Here is a 20,060-nt window from a genome sequence, read left to right on the forward strand (position 1 = left end):
TAAGGATGTTACCTTTGATGAGAACGACAGCCTGTGTGACGGCATCGAAGCTTTGAACATTATGCTTGGGCCAGTGTGTGCAGTAGCAGAAATTCTTCCAATCTACAAGAAACCAACAGTCATCCTAGCATTAATGCGCCTCTTTAATCCTCTTTACAAAGGCAGTTTTTGGGGTGCAACCGCATGACTTAAAACCCTTTAAAATAACTTATATGCACCCTAAGAATATGAAAAAATATTATTTTATGGGACTTACAGCCATTGTGATAAGCATTAGTAATGTTATTGTTCACCTTGTAACCTGCACGTAGCGATGGCAACAGTGAAGCACCCAAAGAGAAACCTTTGAGAATAACATCAAACTTGATACGAGTGGCAGTTAGTTCAGTGCCATCAACACTGTCAATTGGAGAGAACATTTTAAATCCTGTGGGAGATCCAAGATGGTGCTTGACGAACTCTGCAGGTACACCAGATATCCTCTTACTTAAGCGTTGTGGGCTCATCTCGTGGCTACCCATTGACCTGTTCCCGGTGAATGACAGAAATATTTGTCAGCATATTGTACATAATTTGCTTATTGAAAATACGAAGCACTCTCGACAAAAAAGAAAAAAAAAATCTAAGTCGTGCTTCTATAGTAATGCATGGATACTTTGTGATTTGGTCTTGGTCATGATTATTTCTCTTTTTACGCCGAAAAGAATTTCAAGAAGCAAACTGAAAACAGTCATTTAGAACCTCAAAAGTTTCTATATTCAACTACAGTCACCTGATAACTGATCTCTGGGTTTGTATATCGGTGATATGCCTGGAGATGGTACGAGAGCTGCGTGTCATCATGGTATGCAGAGCCACTGGATGTTGTGGAATCTCTACATTAATCACACCGATTGTAATCAGAGCAAGGTTCTTTTCACGCTGGAATTCTGAGGCTGTCGTGTAGATGGCATTTGAACGCGAAAGGTGGCAGCTTACAACCATTCTAACAATTAAGATATATCAAAGATGATCAGAATTTGAACTGCTGCCTTAATACATCGATTGGCCCGTACATTTTACTTGGTGTACATGATGTAAAGGTCACCAAAAAGTTGGGACATGATTATCGTTGAATTGTCGTACAATTGTACTGAAACCCTCGGATAGTTTATCGACTTCATTTGACTTGATTCCTTGATCCTTATCCTATATTGTTTCACTCTTGTTTAAAATTTTTCAAGAAATCCTTGAGGAAGATGAATAAGTCAAATCGATAAACTTGCACGACAGTAATCCATTTTACATTTCCGTTCAGTGACCACGAATAATAGTTCCAAGCCGCGGCTAGAGTTGCCGCGCATGATAAACTATAGATTTGCTATGCGCGGAAACTCCAACCTCGACTTGTAGCTATTTTTCGTTGTAACTGAGCGTAACTGTAAAAATGGATTATTCAACAACATTGACTTAATGGTAACCGTAACACCTCGCACAATCTACGGGCCAAGTAGTGTAGGAAACCGCACAATCTCGAGTACTAATCTACTAATCTAAAGGCTCGTCCAATTTTGAAAACTTTCAAAACATCACTCGTACCTCAATCAATCAATCCTTTATTTGATAAAGCAGGTTAATATTACAGATATTGCAGATAACAATAAATGCATCGGCACCCAAAGGCTGATGTGGATCTGCAAAAATTTGATCTTCCCACACCGGGAATCCAACCCTGGCCACGGCGGTGAGAGCGCCGCATCCTAACCACTAGACCATATGGGAATCCTATAAATTCCGAATTGTGCTCGAGATCGTGCGATATTTTGTTTATGATGTTAAACTCAACAAAATTGAGAAAATTAAATGCGACTCTACAGAGTACAATTTGAGATTTCATTGTACTCCTCTTGTCCAATCACAACCGAGTAATTTTGTTGAGTGTATTATAGCGGAGCTCCCGCACGAGCGGAGCATCATACTTAAGAAAAAACGGTAAACCATCGCGTTGATTTTTCATGGCTTGGCTGACGTCACTTCCGTCCGTCCGTCCGTCCATCCGTGTACACAACACAGGAATCCCGCTTGATGTCAAAGCAAAACTACTCACAAATGCGGCTCTCAAATGCACAGAAAAAATCGCTTTAAGACAAGTTATAGACCAAGAACAATTTAAAAAAAACTTTCATGTAGTCAAAGATGGATCAAGAAGTGTTCTTCAAGAATTCAGGTGTGTGTTTTTTTAGCAACAATCGTATATATATATATTTTTTTTTGACAAGCATTTTTCTTGACGAATTGACAAATCAAAGACTTTCTCTCAAAACTTTTTATATTTCTATAGATAAGCTTGATTTTATTTTAATGCTGGAGGAAATATAACACGGAGAGCATATTACGACAACAAATATTCGTCCTTTATTTAGCTTTGTACTGATCTTTAACAATTCGGTTGTTTTTAACCAACTATCGTATTAATTTCGTTCAAAAAAATGCAGCTTTGTTCGCCTCCTATCGCGGGGTCTCATTGGCAAAACAAAGAAGACTTTCATTCAATAATTTTATTCATCATATAATTATCCATAAAATGCCTATATTTCTCCTTATCGAAAAATTGATATTTCACATGTGAAAATATCGTTACCATGTGTATTTAAGCAATTAGTTTATAAATAAGAACTTTTTATAATAATAAAAAGCTTATTAAGTTGATTTTATGATTAATTATATAATAAACAGAATATTACATGGGCGCTTGGAGATACGAAATTTATTTTCTCGTGTTGAAAATCTCTCACTCGTTCGCTGCGCCCACTCGTGAGAGATCTTTTCAACACTCGAAGATAAATTTCGTATCTCCGCGCGCCCATGTAATATTCTCTATATCTTTCTACAGATAATTTATTTAATTATTGAATTAAATATAAATTTACACTAAATATTCAACTGTTTATTAAGCTGTTCCAGCAAGTATGATTATAAAAATGAGCTTAAATTTGTGTTGTTGAGAGATGTTATCGTATAAAGATCTACTAGACTTTCACTTAAAAAAGCAAAAAAAATATTCAAAAACATTTACAAACGCCAATTTACTGACAAAGATATTCGTCATTGCATTGCCTTTTGCATTATTTTCTATTTTGTCTCGGTTGTTCTTGTCAAGTTTAAGTAAGCTTATTTTCTGCTCGCCTTAACCAGTTTTCAAGTCTGTTTTTTGGTCTTGATTTGTCCTAAATCTGCAGATTTTCGATTTCATTGAAAGACATCCGAAGTAAATTTCACTAAACGTGATATTGTAATGGATTATCTGTAGTTATCTTTCGTTTTTCTTTAAGTAAAAGAGATTCAAAGCCTGTCGGCATTTTGTCGAAGAAAATCTTCCAAGAACAAAACTAGCCCCTGAGGGTGGCGGTGAGTTGTGTAGAAAATTCCTAAGTGGGAGAGTATACTCGCAAAAAAAAAAAAAAAAAAAAAAAAAAAGAACAATGTACTGCATTTCGATTCGATTTCACTGCCATGGTTTTTATTATGGGAGAAATTATCTTCATCTCGAATAAAAAAAAATTGAAGACTTTTTCCCCGATCTTATTTTTACCTTTCAGTTTCATTCGCTCCGCTTTTAGGCAGTGCCTAAATATACATATTAAATAACTGAATTAATAAAAACCAACAGTGCAATGCGGTGAATTAATAAAAACAAACGAACAATCAGAATGATTGGAAGGATGGATGGATGGATGGATGGATGGATGGATGGATGGATGGATGAAAATAATGAATGGGTGGGTTGCTGGATTTAACAGTCGCCAATGTTATTATCAGTTCCATTATCTCGATTTCTCATGATTTGGCCAATAATGGATAGACAATTAGTATATGTAATAGGACTCCATGTTGTCTAATTAAGAAATAATTGGACAAGGAAAATTGCGAGGACTGACAAAATTGGATGAGGCCGTAGGCCGAGTCCAATTTGGCAGTCAGAGGAATTTTTCGAGTCTAATTATTTCTTGATTGGAGAGCATGAAATCCCATTACCTATTAATTATATATCTGCCTAATTAATCCCATATCAACAAGACCTGTCCAATTAAGAAAATAATTGGACAGTTACCTATATGGGATTAATGAGAAGCTGTATAATTAACAAATAAAATACATTTGCTGTGTTTGCACACGCTAATGCAAACCGAGATGTGGTTGGGAGAATTCGAGAGCAGATCAGTGCAAACACGAGCCGTAGGCGAGCGTTTGCACCTGCTCGAGAATCGAGGTTTGCATTAGCCTGTGCAAACACAGTTAATGTATTTTATTTGTTTTATAAAATTATTTTCTTCAAAAACAAAAATAACGAAACACGATCAAATAAAACAGAAGAATTTAGTTCAAAGTTTTGAATACAAATTCTCCTTACATACTTGTGCATTTGCAATAACCAATCAGATTGCGCGAAAGAAGACCCTTAACCAATCAAATCGCGAGTTTGATACACGCCTCCAAGCATGAAATTCAAGTTGAAAATTTCTTATTTCAAAGCGAGAAGAAGCCAAACTCTAGCGACTTTCTCCCTTGAGAAAGAGGCTTTTACAAGCAAATCTTGATAAATAATAATTCCAAAGCTTAACCAATGGCTTTAGTCATTCTAGACCGAAAAGAAAAAACTATCTAGAGAGCTAGAACTCGCTAAATTCAAGCTTGATTTCCGTCGGTGTTGTCGAAAGAGTTCGTCGAAATTATCCGAGTTCAGGCTGGCAAATCTGGATTTTTTCTTTTTTGTCGAAGGCTCTTCTGGTGGTTCTACTATTTCAGATGCTTCCTCAGGAAAGTCAAAGTCTAAGCTTGGAAACTTAGCCATATTCTACTAATTTTACTGGAGTTATGACTATTTGTGTACAAGTACAACTTTCAAACAAAACTCACATTTTCCCACGACACGCGTCACAACCGTGTTTGCACAGGGAAATGCAAACACGGCTCTCGGCCAATCACAGCACGCCTACTATCTGAATTATTTTATAACTACTTACCCAGTTTTACGCTTGACTCTCTCGAGTAGCACACTGTTGACACTTCCAACATGTCCAGATACTGACCCTGAACAGTGATCTTCAGGAAGAAAAACGATATCATGATCATAATCACGGCAACACAAAAACCGCTTTATCAGTCTACATTTGTTCATAAGCACACTTCAGCCTACCCAGATAGTTTCGGCAAGCACGGATACCTATAGTATATAGTGTCCCAACTATTATTGATTTAGAATGAATTTTGTATCTTAATGTTTTCGGACTGTAAACTAGCAACTGGGAAATCAATACAGATTTAAAAAAAAATCATACACCCCTAGCTAATTGCAAACCTGTTTCATTGTTATCTTTCTCTTCCTTTCTAGTAAGAACCAGACTGATATCTCTGATTTCTGTTTCTAGCAGTAAATCACCAATGGCTGCAAGTAGTCGTGCCCTTGGGAAGGTTACCACACCCAATACAATGTATGTGGGCACGACAACGAAGTTAGACTCCTGAACTTTAGATTCCCATGTTGATCGGCTTATGACTGACCGACGCTTGTCAAGTGGCAAATCAGGCCCATCCTCAATATCGATTTTCACTTCTTTTGGTTGATCTGGAGATGGGAGATCAACTAAAATAAAAGAAAGACTTTGATGAGAGATTTTGGTGAAGCGATTATCCTTCATGACCTCGATTATTACCGAGAAAAGGAATAAAAATTTGATCAATTGTTTTTGGTGTCGGCGTGAAAAAAACTACCCTTGGGTCCACAGGTTATTGATTCTTGGGTTTTGCGGTTTTGAAGGGAAATCGCAGGAGGAATGAGGGGAGAGTCGAAGGAGAAATAAATTTCGCTCCCTCGCGCCTTGGGCGCTCGTTCGTTACAACCACAGGAAGCGAAATGGAACCTCTGCAGCCCAAGAAAGAGAAGCATCACAAGTAACCAAAGGATAACACAGAGATACCAAGGGCTTTGAACGATAATCGAATTAGTTATTAAGTTCAGATATCAATAAGACTGAGTGTTCTACTTACTACGCACTGGCCTGGAGCCACTAGCTTTATTACAGTTCCCTTTAGATTTAGGTTCGCGTGGTAGAGAGGAGTACAAATCCAACACTTGGTACATTGTTTTCCAACACTTGACACTGCTCGGGGAAACTGACGGTCTATCGTTAGGACCGAATATGGTAGTGAATGCTGGAGCAGGACCGTCCTCGCTGTCACCAATTATGTCCTGATGCTAAAAATCAATTAGTAATGTATTGGTTAACGTTTGTTTAGAAGACCACAAGATAAAGACAAGGTCTGAAACTTTGACTTATGAACCTAGATGTCATATTCATCATATATTGTTCATAGTCTAGAGGGGTCTAATAAGAATTTTTTGGCTCTACGTAAGAATTATTCCATCACAACGCATCCAACTATTTTTTGAGAAACATAACGATCAATTTCCGCTGTGTTTACAGTAAACCGTTGTTCGTTATCCCGTGAATTACACGTGGCTTTGACTCTAAGCCGGCAGAGACGCAAAAAGACGCATTATTGACACCCCTTGCTCAAAGAAAACTTGGCGGCGGACGTACTTGGCGTCCTGACTACTGGCCTGCCTGTCTTTCTGTTTACATGTATGATAAGTTATATCAATAAGCTAAGCGTCTAATAGAACACCATACCTTAGACTTGATGAACCATGCAAGTAAGTCCACCATGTCCAGGAGCTGAATTGTAAGTCTTACGAAGGGAAGATTGATTTTTTGCGTAACGTTCCCAAAACTAACGTTAAACTTGATGTGTTTGACCATGGTATTGGCTAGCGATGGCACGTCAGTCGAAAAATCTTTTCCATTTGGTGAGTTGCTGAAGATTAGCCTGAAGGCGAAATCCTTGGCAAGAAAAATGGGGTCTTTCTCTGTAAGAAGCTACAAAAGAAAAGGAGTCCTAGGGTTTATGGCTATAGAACTATAATTACTATAGTAATACATAATACATCAGTAATACTGGTATCCCAAGTAATTATAGAACTACATTAAAAAAAGGTTGTCGGAACCAAAGACGATAAGTGATAAGCTGAAATGATAACTGATAGAGTTTCTTATTATTATTCTTGAAAAGAACACGAAGGTTGTTTTTGGGATATTCACTAAAGAGTCGATGTAACCAGTTCGAACACCTCGATCATCCTCAGTGAATATGGAGAATATTTACCTCGCCGCTCGAAGACTCGCGTCTCGGTAAATATTCCGATATTCACTTCACTTTCGGCGAATAATTGCTAAATATTCCAAGAACACGTACTTCTGACTTGAACTTCAATGTTTTCAAAATGACAAGTTATCTTATTGACATCTAAAATGAAGGAAGAATGAACTCGTTTACGAAAGAGGTTTTTACTGTTGGAATCAGTTGTGTACCAGTAAAAGGAAGAGGTTTTAAGAGAGCTGAAAACAGTCAAGCTGCTCGGAATATAAGAATTAAACATAAAGTTAGTTAAACATGTTATTTTAATTTCAACTTTTTTCTGATTTTGAAGACATGGGTAGCATCCGAGGAGTTCGCGGTATTTACATAGAATATTGAAAGTAGTGGTAGTGCGTGTGGAGGGAACCTCACGGAAGAGCCCCATATGGAGAGTGGTGGTTGTAAAATATTATTTTTTTCTCGTCGGAAACTAACCATTTTTCGCTCGCATTAAAGTCACTATAACTCTGACCAATCAGGAATCGCATGCTAAAATAGCTCAGGCTTGCGCGCGGAGCTAAAAATACATTTTCAAAAATTTTTCATGGTTAGAGACCCATGTATGGGAGATGTGCTCTCTCACTTCATATTCTCTTGCTTCGACGGAGGACGGAGGCCAGTACTAACCTCTTTAGCTCTCTTAGATTCACTACTACTGCGCTGTCTTGTTCCCTCTTCCTGGCTTTGCTTCTTTGACATATTGTTCACTTCGTTATCCACGAGATCCAAACGAATATATCTAGCAAAAATAAGTAATACGAGAAACATGAATTACTCAAATATATCTTGATTTATATAGTTTAAAATACAAATTTGATTATTAATTCTGTCCTGCTTACTTTAGACTAGTTTTTAATGAGATGGCATTGGCGGTATCCACGGACTCTGCTATTTTTGGCTTCAAGTTTATAGCCTGAAGTAGAGTTTTAAACGTCTCTTTCTCATCTTGGATTTTTTTCCCACTCGTTGGAACACTGACCATCTCTGTGAATAGCTTGTTGTCTTGCTCTGATTTATCTGGCGACACTAAACAGAAAACACGGGGTAAGTAGCCTATACGTATGTGCAGTCAAACTTTAACTTTAGTCGGGCAGGGTTAAGGACCTTAAATAAAACACGATTGATGAGTAACGCCACCACTGACTTGCATACCTTGAGTAGATTGACTTTGTAGTAGGTGACTAACCACACCTGGCTGCCGAGATGTATTTGGCGATGTCACAGGAGTGCTAGAGAGCCAGCTGTAAAGACTTATCTGTTTTCTGTGACCGTATTTCTGAGCTTTATTTTCAGCAAGAGATTTCGTTTGTTGACCTTTTCGCAAAGTAGTGTTTGGCGAGTCATCGGTGTCTGAATCGCTGTTTGGCTGAGCACCAGAAGAGGCGCGTAGCAGAGGGGTACGTTGGCTAGAAGTTAGGTGTGATGTCTGGACAGTTTCCAGTGGAAGGGTAAGTGAAGCCGCAGGTTTCGAAGGATGATTAACAGGAGAAGAAGAAGATTCCTTCAGAACTGTCAACGTTAAAAAGATTATTTTCACTTTTACTCTACTTAAGGTGACTGCCTACTTTTGGAAATTGATTTAAGCTTTTTCTAAAACTTCGATTTTCCGAATTGAAATTTAATGCTGATTCCAAATCTGGAAAGAAAATTAGGGTGTCCCGAACTCGTTTTCGAGATAATCAGCATTTAATGGAAGCCTACGCACGAGCTTTTGGAGTAAAAATTGCGCCACCGGAAGTGATTAGAAAAAAAATTAAGATTAATAAGATAATAGTTATTTGCAGACTATATGATTGCACAAACGAAGGCTAGTCAATCTTTCTACAATAATACAAGGATATTTTCGACAAAAAGACAGAGAGATACATTGATTTGTCATATTTTGTACTTTCGGTGCTCTTAAAAAATCTCATGAAGTCGAACAAAAATCCCTACAAAAATCTATTTTTTCACGTGTTCCTGATTTAAACTTTTCCTAAAATGTTGATATAACCTAGATTTTTAGGAGTTTTTTCGAATGAGCTATCAAAAAATATAGAGTCCCGTGCAAAATTTGAGGGTTTTGCCCTGTTGAAGCTGAAAACGCGTATGGTTCTTCAATGAAATCTTGTAGATTTTTCAGCGGTTATTGAGCGCGCGCACATCGTAGGCTCAAATCGAACGTTCAAAAGTAGGCAGCCACCTTAAGAATTGCCGAATGGAAGGTTGTGGCAACTTCCCTTCAAACAATTTTTATGAAGTGCGCAAAATTCTAAAATGTTTATATATGAGTATGTTGTGTTGACCAAAGATGGTTGCCCAGAGAAAATGAATTTTCTTATGGTTTCTATTGAATTAATGTAAAATGAAATTTTCTCGTGGTTGCATAATAAAAGAGAAAAGCGATTATGGTTATCACGAAAAGATTTCAGGATCCTGCTGCAGGTACCGCGTAAACCTGTACTGTCGTCTTTGTTAGCTCCGTTTTATCGTATAATATGGTCTTTTATTGTTTCTATTGAATTACTGTAAAATGTGTCCAGTACCCGAAGGAGCCAAAATTAAAGTTTACCTGCCCCATTTAGCTTAATTTACTACAATGAGGGTGGACGAATAACCTAACAGACTTTTCAACCCAAATGGAGATCATTTTGCGGGGCGAGGAAACGCGGAGGACCCTCGAAGCCTGCACACGGAAACCAATAAGCAACTTTACTCACACGAAGGCGGCCAGGAGTTGCAGCGCACGTGCTTCCGAATTAAAAACTAAACATACATCGTCTATATTTATGTCTTTGGTTAAATCAATAAACGAACCTACCTTTCTGCTGTTCATCGTCGTTCACCGACTGCACACCATCCTTCTCTGTTTCCAAGGTTCCCCCTGTTATTTCAGTGCCAACTTCTTGAGTTGGCGCTGCACTTTCTTTGACGTTGGTTTCTTCTCTCATGAGTATAGCACGGTCCCTTTCAGTAAGTACTCCCCTCCCAACAACATGCCGCTTGATCGAATTTGTACCGTAAAACAATATTTCTCCTTTTTCAGTACCGGCTAGGAAGCACTTCCACTGCCTCGCTAAAGCAAATATCCCCTAGGGAAACAAAAGAAGATATCAATGCAATCGATGTTCTGAATGAGATAATAGAAATATGACGAATATCGTTACCTTGACTAGTCTTTTTGTTTCGGGAATGCTTTCCTTCTGTAAGAGAGCTGTCTTGACTTTATTAAGTCTTGACCCCATCAGCTGCCGGCGTAGATGGTATATCAGTTGGCTCGAATGATCTTCTTGTAGAGACTTGGAAATAGTGGTGACCAGGTAATGAATACCATGCTAAAAAAATAGGCAGATAAGATAAACATTGTGATATGAAATAGCACCAGATAGAATAGATATACAAAGGAACATAGGGGGGTATCGAAAAGTGGCCATAAAAAAAGAACTGGGATACAAAATCGAGCTGTAACTAAAGATGCGACTCGCCAATATGATTTAGTTGGTAGCAGAGCTAGCAGGAGCACAAAGTCAAAGCCATGTTCTCAACTAACGTTGAGAATAGCTTTTTAAATTTTCGACCTGGCAAACCTGTCACACACTAAACACTCAATATTCTAAGTTCACTCGACGACCTTCTTGTAGTAGCTATAATCATAAGCAACTTGAAGGTAGACATTTTACGACAATGCTTCATTTTCCCTTATTCAAGTTTTTATTGCCTCAGTAGTATAATAACAGTACCACTGAATTGTGTATTATTGACTGACAAAAGAGAGAGTATATATTTTGGTAGTGAAATTATTCGTTATTGTGATAATGCGAGCATGCTATACCGACCTTTCATTGCTATCATCTCCTAGTATAGTTCTCAAACCGATATTCCCTTATTCAAGTTTTTATTGCCTCAGTAGTATAATAACAGTACCACTGAATTGTGTATTATTGACTAACAAAAGAGAGAGTGTACATTTTGGTAGTGAAATTATTCGTTATTGTGATAATGCGAGCATCCTATACCGACTTTTCATTGCTACCATCTCTTAGTATAGTTCTCATACCGTCTTAAGTGTAATCAATTAAAGATTAAAGAGTAAATTTCATCATATTATCAGGAAACTACAATCAAAGATGTGGTACCTTTTTAGGTATCTTTCCGTGCTCAGGTAAAGCTTGTGACATCAAGCAGGCGATGACACTTGTGAACCGCATATCTCTGTTAACTTTTACATCCTTGATCAGGTGGGTGAGCTCCAGAATGCCTGGAATCCAAGCAACCGATAACGGCACAATGGTCGTCACAAGGCTGTTGTAAAGGTGGTAGTTTTCAGGGAGTGTTCGAGATGATGGAGGCGAGGCTATGTTCAACCAGATGCTTGACAGACAAATTTCCACGTCTATGCGACGAGCAAGCTCCACTTCCTGCTACACAACAAGAGACTAAATAAAAAGGAAACTTGAACACCGTGTAAAAAAAGTTTGTAACCTGAATACTAATGCGCTTCAGACGGTAGTCTTGCGTTGCATTATATATATATACAAGTAAAAAAACGCTCTTGTGAAAATGTACTCTCAAGACAGTCGAAGACAGACTTACAGAATTAGTAAAGATGCCGATGCGTGAATCAATATGATGCCACATACCTGACTGTCTTGCGGACTTTCTTTGTCATCCCTTTTTTGGTCCCCTTTCTTGACACTTTGGCTCTTGCTTGGCTGCAATAATGCCTTGCCCTCATCCCCATCTCCTGCGATTTACGGATTACTAAAATTAGTCAATGGGCAAATATAAGACAATAGATGTGACTACCTATGAGCTACAATCTAGTTCAGCATTGGGACATTCCAATACTTACCCTCGCTTTCGATATCAGAGTCGCTGCCTCCGGTAAAACTTGTTAAGAAACTCAAACTTGAAGTTAAAGAACTAAGCCCACTTTTTCCTGACTTATTATTATCATCATCGGATGTGTTCATGTTTATTCGTACTGATCCAGTTTCTTGTTCTGACATGGGGTTGCAATATCCATGGAGAACAGCACCGTTACTATCAATTATCTCTCCATTCCCATTACTTGTCTTGTCTCTCTCCATACGATGACGAGACGGTGGTCTATGTCCAATCTTAGGAAGTATTTCACATCCATTCCCGCACTCGCTTCCTCCATTAACATATATCTTTTCAAGTCCACACTCTAGCATTAACAGGCTGAGGTATGAGCCTGGGGGTAAATCATCTGTATCAGAAGAATCCGTAAAGCTATGTAAATGTTCTCCATTAACGAGGAATTTTGACTTGGTTAATTTGTCTGTAATAGCAGTGGTGATGCTGTCCTCGAAATCGCTCTTGTTACACAGTTCATGAAGCTGCAGCTGGACTTGATTGCACTTGCCATTGAAAGCCATCGAGGTATTACGATGTAAAGGTTTGTTTGAAAAGACTGGATTGGTATATGAAGGCTTACTGTTTAAAGTAAATTGTTCGTCAGATTGACGCATGTCAAGGTGGCTGTCAGAAGATTTTGGATTATTGACTGCTGCTTTTTGAACTGAGAAAACCTTAGCTGAAATCCCATCAAGGCTTCCAGCAAGAAGAGAAGTGCTTGGTTCTTTTGCTTTATAGCTTTCATCTTGGAACTCGAGTAAGTCCAAGTCGTTTCTTCCCTCTGCTTTCAATTCGGGTACATCAACTTGTAGAAAGCAAACATTTATATTTGAAGTAGAGATCAATGCAACGACTTCGTCTGTTTTGGTAACACTTGTATCATCCACTGCTGATGTGAGGTTATTATCTAGACGCTTGTGATAAAGTTTTTCGGCCGTACTGGTGCACATGTCATGCACTAAATCGACCACTAATGCAGGATGTAGAATGCAATCTTGTCTAGATATCGACGAGATATACCTTCAACAAATAAATAAAAAAGAGAGAATAAACAAAATGGTTATCGTTTGATCTTTTGCCGTGTTGTAGAATCAGTCAAATACTTGACATTGTGCTGTAGGTCTGTAAAAAGAATCATGATAATCCTTTATCTCATAGAAAGCATGCAGAGGTCTTTTTCTGTCCTTGTTCTGGTAAAAAAAGCTCCTATATCATACCTTTGTAATGCATCCACACACAAGGGGGTCAGGAATATATTGATATCACCATTAAATCTAAAGATCGCTAGGTTTTGAAGTGGGCGTTGTTCTTTCTTTGATGACTGGATATCAGATGATGAATCGACAGACGTCAAAGATCCCTGGCTGCCCTCATTCATGGCCGTCTTCCACCTTGCTTTACGCAGCGAATCTTGCTCACTGTTTTCACCAACATGCAGGCTAAGATAAAAAAGCCCTTGGTTGAGTATGATAGTATTTTATTGTATATCTTCTATCTTCCTAATCTCTATTCAAACTCTATTGAATACCAGGAACATCGATGATACTAACTTCTCAGTGTCTTGGCTTGGTTTTTCCACTTGAGAGAGGTTTAACTTTGCATTGCCATCGTAAACAGAGCCGCTGTCTGACGAGCTGACATCAGCATCTTCATCTTGTTCTTCTTTCTTTTTGACTCCTTGATATTTTTTCACTAGCAGAGGTGGCTTGAACTTTGGAGGATTGAGATAGATGAACTGCGGTACTCCAGGAAGAACCAACGGATCACTAGGTTCGGTTTCCTGCAAATACGAAAAAGAAGTACATTGACTATCAAAATGATGGAAGACCCGCCGCAGGACAAGTGATGTCAACCATACCTTAAGATTCTCAACAATGCTGAACATCCTTTTGCTGGTTGGGATTGCTGCTGGCACATTCCAGTTTAAACATTCTAACTGCGACAGCTGTTGTGAGTATCGATTAACAAGCTGCGGACAGGAAACTACGAAGTGAGAAAAATGTGCCTCACTGTCTCCAAACTTCATAAGGTCGTCTGGATCCTCTACAGCAGACTCAAAGGTTTCCACAGATACCCCATGATGTAAGGGTGGCCTAAGAAAATAACGCAACACAGTTTGGTCTACTATTGTTGACACAGTGTGACATGCAATCGAAACATGATGGTCGTTTTCTTTATTGCAGGTCAGTAAGCAATGTACATCAAAGCTCACAAAGCACTATGGGAAACAGAGTACTGCAAAAATGGAACAGAAAATCAAAGAAACTATCAGATAAAAATTGCTCTGTCATTTTCGTCTGTTGAAATACTAGTTTACATTTCATAGAAAGTTCGAGAGGAAAATTGTCAGATGAAGTTTTAGAGGAGCCGAAAAAGTAATCGGTTTCTCATCATGCTTTGTGCTAGAGATTCATGCTCGTGCACATTGGCTATTAAAGATTGATTGAAATAGAATAAAATACTTACATATTATCTAAGTCATCAAGAAGACTTCCACACGAGTAGAACGACCCTTCGCTTTCACGTGATAATTGTGAAGAGTAGCTATGAAGCTGCCTGGTGCGTGGTGGGATGTGTGATTTGGATCCTTGAAGGCTACCTGTCTGCATGTACTTTGCTTTGGCTGAAACACTCGACGAGGTACGCCTTAGTGAGCTTTGCCAACTAAGACGGCTGGTTGGCTCATGTTCTGTTAAACAAATAAATGGAAATAAAAGTAAACAAACAAACAAACAAACGAACGAACGGCAAACGATAGAACGATAGAACGAACGATAGAATGAACGATAGAACGAACGAGTGAACGAATGAATGCAAAAAGAAAATAATTCACTGGTATGCTTTGTTTCATATGAACGTACAAGAAAATCTACCACAACAAATGATTCAATGACATCTAAATTAGTCTTCAATTAGACTGCCTCTAAAATAGCTACCCTGATCATGGCCTCCTTCTTGTTTAGTAGCAGGACGCCTGAGATATGCTGGCCTTCTCAGCTTAGGAGAGCTACTTGCTTCTGACCCATGGTATCGTTTGCGTGTAAACGCTTCAACTGATCCGACTGGACTTTGATCGAGATATGAGGACCCAAGAGCGTCATGGGAGTACATGTAAGGAGGCTTGGCTTCGTCTTCATCATTCAGCTCCCAGTCGTCATAGAAACCACCTTCAGAACCAAACCCTGTTATTCCTGTATCATTTGCACTCGCATCCAGCTTCTCCGAGGAAAAGAACCTTAGTCCATTAGCATTTTTACCAAAAAAGTTACATCCCCCCACACAACCACAACAACTTGGACGTTTCTTTGGATGATGTTTTTCTGATAAACTCCACAAAAACCAAATGCGTTGATACTTTTCATCGTGTATTTCCAGGAAACTTTTCTGGTCAAGTTGCTCTGTTAAAGGAACAATAAATATTTGTCAAAAATTACGTTTTAAAAGTATGAAAAAGCGAAAAAAGAATTTACCATTTTGTCCTTCGGCCAAAGAGAAATCAGTGATGATGGGTCCAAAGAACAGGTTTGCAGCTTCCATCCAAATAACGTCATCACAGAGGGACATCCTCTTGTGAACATCATCCAGTACAGGATCATCTACTATAGGTCGTGGAGCAAGGACAAATTGACGTAGTTTGACTGCCTGTATAAACAGGCTTAAACCGGTTGTTTGGTTGTCACTATGCAGATTACACATGGCAAGTCTTACTGGACTGACCTGAAGCAGAGGAAAATATATTCATGGTAAAAATAATTGATTTATCAGAGGGGGGCATGGTAGAAATAATGGCTCGCCACTGATCAGTATTTATCAAGTTAACTATATTCTCAATCTGTTAACTTCTTTTCCCCTGAACTTTAAGAATGCAGCAATTCTCGAGATACGCAGTGTAGCATGTGGTCTCACCTGCATGTTACAGGCCACGCCTGATTCTACGATGAACAGATTTATATCCTCCACTGATATGCGAGTCATGCGATACTTCAGATCATCTTCTGTCAGGCATACCGTCTTTGCATCTTCTTTATCTTCTTCTTTAGTTTCTGGAGTTACTGAACCTTTGCTCTTTCCTCCCAGTGATAGCTTTGGATGCAGGCTGCTTGTTTTTCTTGTCTTGTCCTCAGGATTCGTTGATTTTGCTTTTTTTTCGGTTTTGCTTTCAAGTTGAGGGCTCCGTTGATGAGCAGTACTAAGATTTGTGGTCAAATTTGCAAGAGCTGAGCAGCAGTTTTGTCTGCGTCCATGTATGCACCTTTTATAAGTTGATATTGGTCTTAATCGGTTTTCTTTGTTTAGTAGGTGAAGTGCAAACGTCTGACCCCAGTTCAACAGAGCCTGAAGCTGCAATTAAAGCACAATAACACGGTAACCATGGGTAACCAAGTACACAGGTGAGCCAGGCTCAACAAAAAAAGAATTAGCATCTTTTTGTTTCATATCAATTTATTTTGTATATTTAAAATTATATCTAAATGAAACCCTTATAACTTAAAACGTAACACTCAAATCAAGAAATATTTTACAATAGGCCTTTAATATCAAATTGCGCTGATCCTCGCACTATGTGAAGCAACTTATGCAGTTGCAAGATTGATTACAGTGGTTAGAGTATGGCGCCGGAATCGCCAGGGCACGGGTTTAAATCCCGTGAATCTTTTCCTGAGTCTTTCAATTTGCAACTGAATAAGTTGCTTCATATACTGCGAGGATCAGCGCAATTTGATACATTAGAACCGCAGTACAAATATATATTTCATATACATTCTCTTCCTTGGGGAAGGCTCTGCTGGGTGACAATAAAACTTTAAACTGCTTCGTATCTTGAAATCGAAAGTATCTCATAAGGGGGGGAAATAGTTTTTGAAAATTTCTTAAATATCAGCATGGGTCTCGTGTGTTCGTACCTGAGGAAGTGTGATCTTCCCTGATAAGATTCCAAATTGTAACTCTGTTAACCATGCGTACTCTAGAGTTTCACTGTCTGGTGGCAGTTCCTTGCCTGAAAACATTGCATGGCCACGAAGCTGAAACCCTGACAGACTTAAATGACCTTGAGACAAGTGCTGTCCAGATACACCACGCTGTGAAACAAAAACGTCAAAAAAGAAATCAAATGATTACAAGAGAACAATTGAGTAATTCAATAAACACTCAATTCCGATTTCTTTCGATCGAATTTTAACTTCCTTTTCAGTTTTGATCCATACATTGATTAATTAACACTATATTAATAATTATATTAATTATCAATTAATATTGATTGATATTAATTGTTTAATACGATAATTGCACCTCTTGTGTATCAGATACGAGGACAGTCATTGGAGTCAAGTGCAACTGTAGCCTGGTTTCAGCGTACGACTTGTGCATCTCAAAGGTAAGTCTTTCGAACAGCAGAAGAGGCGAGCAAGGTTCGTTTACACCGCAGTGCTGAAAAAGAAATTGTAATTTATTCATAGCTGTATATGATTTTCATGTATTCTTGTAATTATACACGGAGTGCAACAGAAAGACGTTGTTGTTGTCTTCAAACCATATTTGGAGACCTTTTTTACTCAAAAACATAATTAAACCATCATGCACATGACGAGTGGTAACTCCGTCATACCTTGGTCAGTTCCGCTTTGAAGTCATACAGGCTAATAAACACATTAGCCTCTAGTGGCCTTAAAGCAAACAGGTTGATAGTGTCCGTAGTAATATCGTGTGTTAATTCTTTTTCTGGGAATTCCGTCTGGCTGGTATTAAACGAGGCACATTCTTGGAACACTTGATCAATGCCAAAATAGTTTTCCTGTGTATTGTAAGAAAAGCAGTTGGTAGCAGTTGATGATAGGCCAAATCAAGGGAAATACGTTACTCCTTCGGTGTAACGAGCGGTTATAAAATAAGATACATTACAAACATGACAGGAAAAAACAGACATCCCCTTTTTTTGCTCTTACGTTTCTTGTTTTCCCTCCTTCCTTAATGCATATAATAAGTATATGTAATAGGACTTCATGCTGTCCAATTAAGAAATAAGAAGATATAACTAGCTAAAAACTAGTGTGAGCTGCGTCGGTGTTTCTAATGAAACAGTAATGATGAAAAGGTAAATTATACACCGTGAAAAGATGAAAAAACGTACTGACGTTTCGGACGCTAGTTCTTCGTCGGAGTAAAAGAGAAAGAAGTGGTAGAAAAAGGGTGTACATATGATAGAATAAGACAAAAGAAACCAATGAGAACAAGGTAGGCAAGGAAACAAAAACAAACAATTTTGATTGTTTGTTATTGTTTCCTTGCCTACCTTGTTCTCATTGGTTTCTTTTGTCTCTCATTTCGCTCAAGGTGGGAGCGTTCCCTACAAAATTACTGATGATATCCTCCAAGTAACTGAGGTATGGAAATTACAAAACCTAGTGTGTATGCTTATTAAATAAGAGAGCGACTTCTGCTCGAAGGTATCTGTAATTTAGATGATTTACCTTCTTCATCACGAGTCGAATAATGAACTGAATTTTCATTTGAATATTGCAATATTGCATTATTCCGGTTCGTACGCATAAATAATGGTAATTGAACTGAGTGGAGTGCAATTTGGTCTGAAATCAAACGCGCGATTTGTAATTGCAAGTTTGATTTCAGACCAAAATTGTACGACACGAAGTTCAATTACCACTTTATTATATCCATTTTGAAATCTTTTTTGAAAAAGACGTTTTTTCAGTTAAACCGACATGACTTACGATCTAAAAGCAGTCGATTCAAACATGCTGCCAAGAGAACTTGTTTATACTGATCGAGCAATGATTCTCATTTTGAAAACTAACACTTTCAGTCCAAAACTAAAATGAATTTATATCGGACCAAAAGGCATTACGTGTATTAAGAATCGTTTACTTACATTAAATAACAAGACAATCCTGCCCAAAAGGGTTGTAATGAACTGGCTGTTGTCCATATTACAGCCAATGCTCACTGCTTGTATTTTTACGATTTCTGTTCAATATGTTTAGATCACACTTGTGCCGACAAAACAGCAAAAATCAAAGGTTGTTTAGTCCTTCGGTCGTCCTTAAGAAGTCACTTAGCTCAGCAAAAATCTTCTTCTTAAGAAAAACTTCTTTTAATGACTGTATTTTCGATGTGTTGTTATGCTTTACAGATTGAAAAGGAAACCACTTTCCACGATCAATCGCCAAGAAGTCACATTCAAAAGATGCCGATTGCATTTTCTCCCACTGCTTTTCGCTGTAATATCTTCAACTTACTTAAGCAGTTACTTTACAAAGATGCTTTTGACGATTTTAAGTGATCAGTTGGTCTTTTTAAGTCCTTTTTACGGCTTTTTAAGTCTTTTTTTAAGACTTTTGACGGTAACATCGTTCTTCAGAAAAAATTATTTGAGCCGTGGCTCTTTTTTTCCGCAAGAAGCGGTGAGCTCAACACTAAGATGGATTCCTTGATATAATTGGCTAGAAAATGACATGTCTCTCTTGTGATTGGTTCATATCAGTTGATGTGCAAAATCGTGCAATTTAGAGCTCAAAATCGTGCAATTTATGCTGAAATCACTGCTGCAGGGAACCAATCAGATTGCAGGATTTGCTTGTGATTTCAAAATGGATGTAATAAAAGGAATAATTGACTAATGATTTCATTAATCGAATCTAGGGGTCAACGCTTGAGCTTGTTTGGCTGTAATTATATCGATGCCTAATTAATCCCATATCAACAAGACCTGTCCAATTAAGAAAATAATTGGACAGTTACCTATATGGGATTAATGAGAAGCTGTATAATAATAATAATGATAATAATAACAATAACAACAACAACAACAACAACAACAACAATAATAATAATAATAACTTTATTAATGTCTCAAAATTCTTTTAGCCTGGCACAAGCACCCTACTAGTCGGGGAGACATATTGTATCCATCTATCCATCCATTTTTCTTTACATCCATCCTTCTT

At 38.1% G+C, this 20,060-nt stretch overlaps 1 protein-coding gene and 1 non-coding gene across 7 annotated transcripts in view; both read right to left on the reverse strand.

Annotated features, from left to right (window-relative positions):
* LOC116301383 (bridge-like lipid transfer protein family member 1) overlaps nt 1–20,060 on the reverse strand; it is a 75,839-nt gene that overhangs the window by 31,498 nt on the left and 24,281 nt on the right. For 4 of the 6 annotated variants that reach the window (XM_031710436.2, XM_089039224.1, XM_031710438.2 and 1 more), the window contains exons 18-42: nt 17,705–17,890; nt 17,389–17,526; nt 17,001–17,177; nt 16,003–16,437; nt 15,567–15,813; nt 15,033–15,494; nt 14,563–14,785; nt 13,955–14,189; nt 13,647–13,876; nt 13,314–13,535; nt 12,068–13,116; nt 11,856–11,959; nt 11,352–11,636; nt 10,383–10,550; nt 10,037–10,307; nt 8,389–8,745; nt 8,076–8,262; nt 7,864–7,975; nt 6,672–6,917; nt 6,028–6,235; nt 5,339–5,623; nt 5,004–5,082; nt 773–985; nt 294–525; nt 13–102 (exon numbers count right to left, since the gene is read on the reverse strand). In XM_031710436.2, coding sequence (XP_031566296.2) covers nt 13–102; nt 294–525; nt 773–985; nt 5,004–5,082; nt 5,339–5,623; nt 6,028–6,235; nt 6,672–6,917; nt 7,864–7,975; nt 8,076–8,262; nt 8,389–8,745; nt 10,037–10,307; nt 10,383–10,550; nt 11,352–11,636; nt 11,856–11,959; nt 12,068–13,116; nt 13,314–13,535; nt 13,647–13,876; nt 13,955–14,189; nt 14,563–14,785; nt 15,033–15,494; nt 15,567–15,813; nt 16,003–16,437; nt 17,001–17,177; nt 17,389–17,526; nt 17,705–17,890 — 6,441 coding nt within the window. Of the gene's footprint in view, nt 1–12; nt 103–293; nt 526–772; nt 986–5,003; nt 5,083–5,338; nt 5,624–6,027; nt 6,236–6,671; nt 6,918–7,863; nt 7,976–8,075; nt 8,263–8,388; nt 8,746–10,036; nt 10,308–10,382; nt 10,551–11,351; nt 11,637–11,855; nt 11,960–12,067; nt 13,117–13,313; nt 13,536–13,646; nt 13,877–13,954; nt 14,190–14,562; nt 14,786–15,032; nt 15,495–15,566; nt 15,814–16,002; nt 16,438–17,000; nt 17,178–17,388; nt 17,527–17,704; nt 17,891–18,985; nt 19,455–20,060 lie in introns of those variants that run through there. The other 2 variants (XM_089039225.1, XM_031710437.2) reach the window with 2 other exon arrangements.
* On the reverse strand, nt 1,690–1,761 carry Trnae-cuc (transfer RNA glutamic acid (anticodon CUC)). Its single transcript has one exon. It is a non-coding gene; the product is annotated as a tRNA-Glu (tRNA).

The sequence above is a fragment of the Actinia tenebrosa genome, unplaced genomic scaffold, assembly GCF_029948245.1.
Source record: "Actinia tenebrosa isolate PJP-AT-01 unplaced genomic scaffold, QUT_ActTen_1.0 PGA_scaffold6__47_contigs__length_16458017, whole genome shotgun sequence".
NCBI classification, from domain to species: Eukaryota; Metazoa; Cnidaria; class Anthozoa; order Actiniaria; family Actiniidae; genus Actinia; species Actinia tenebrosa.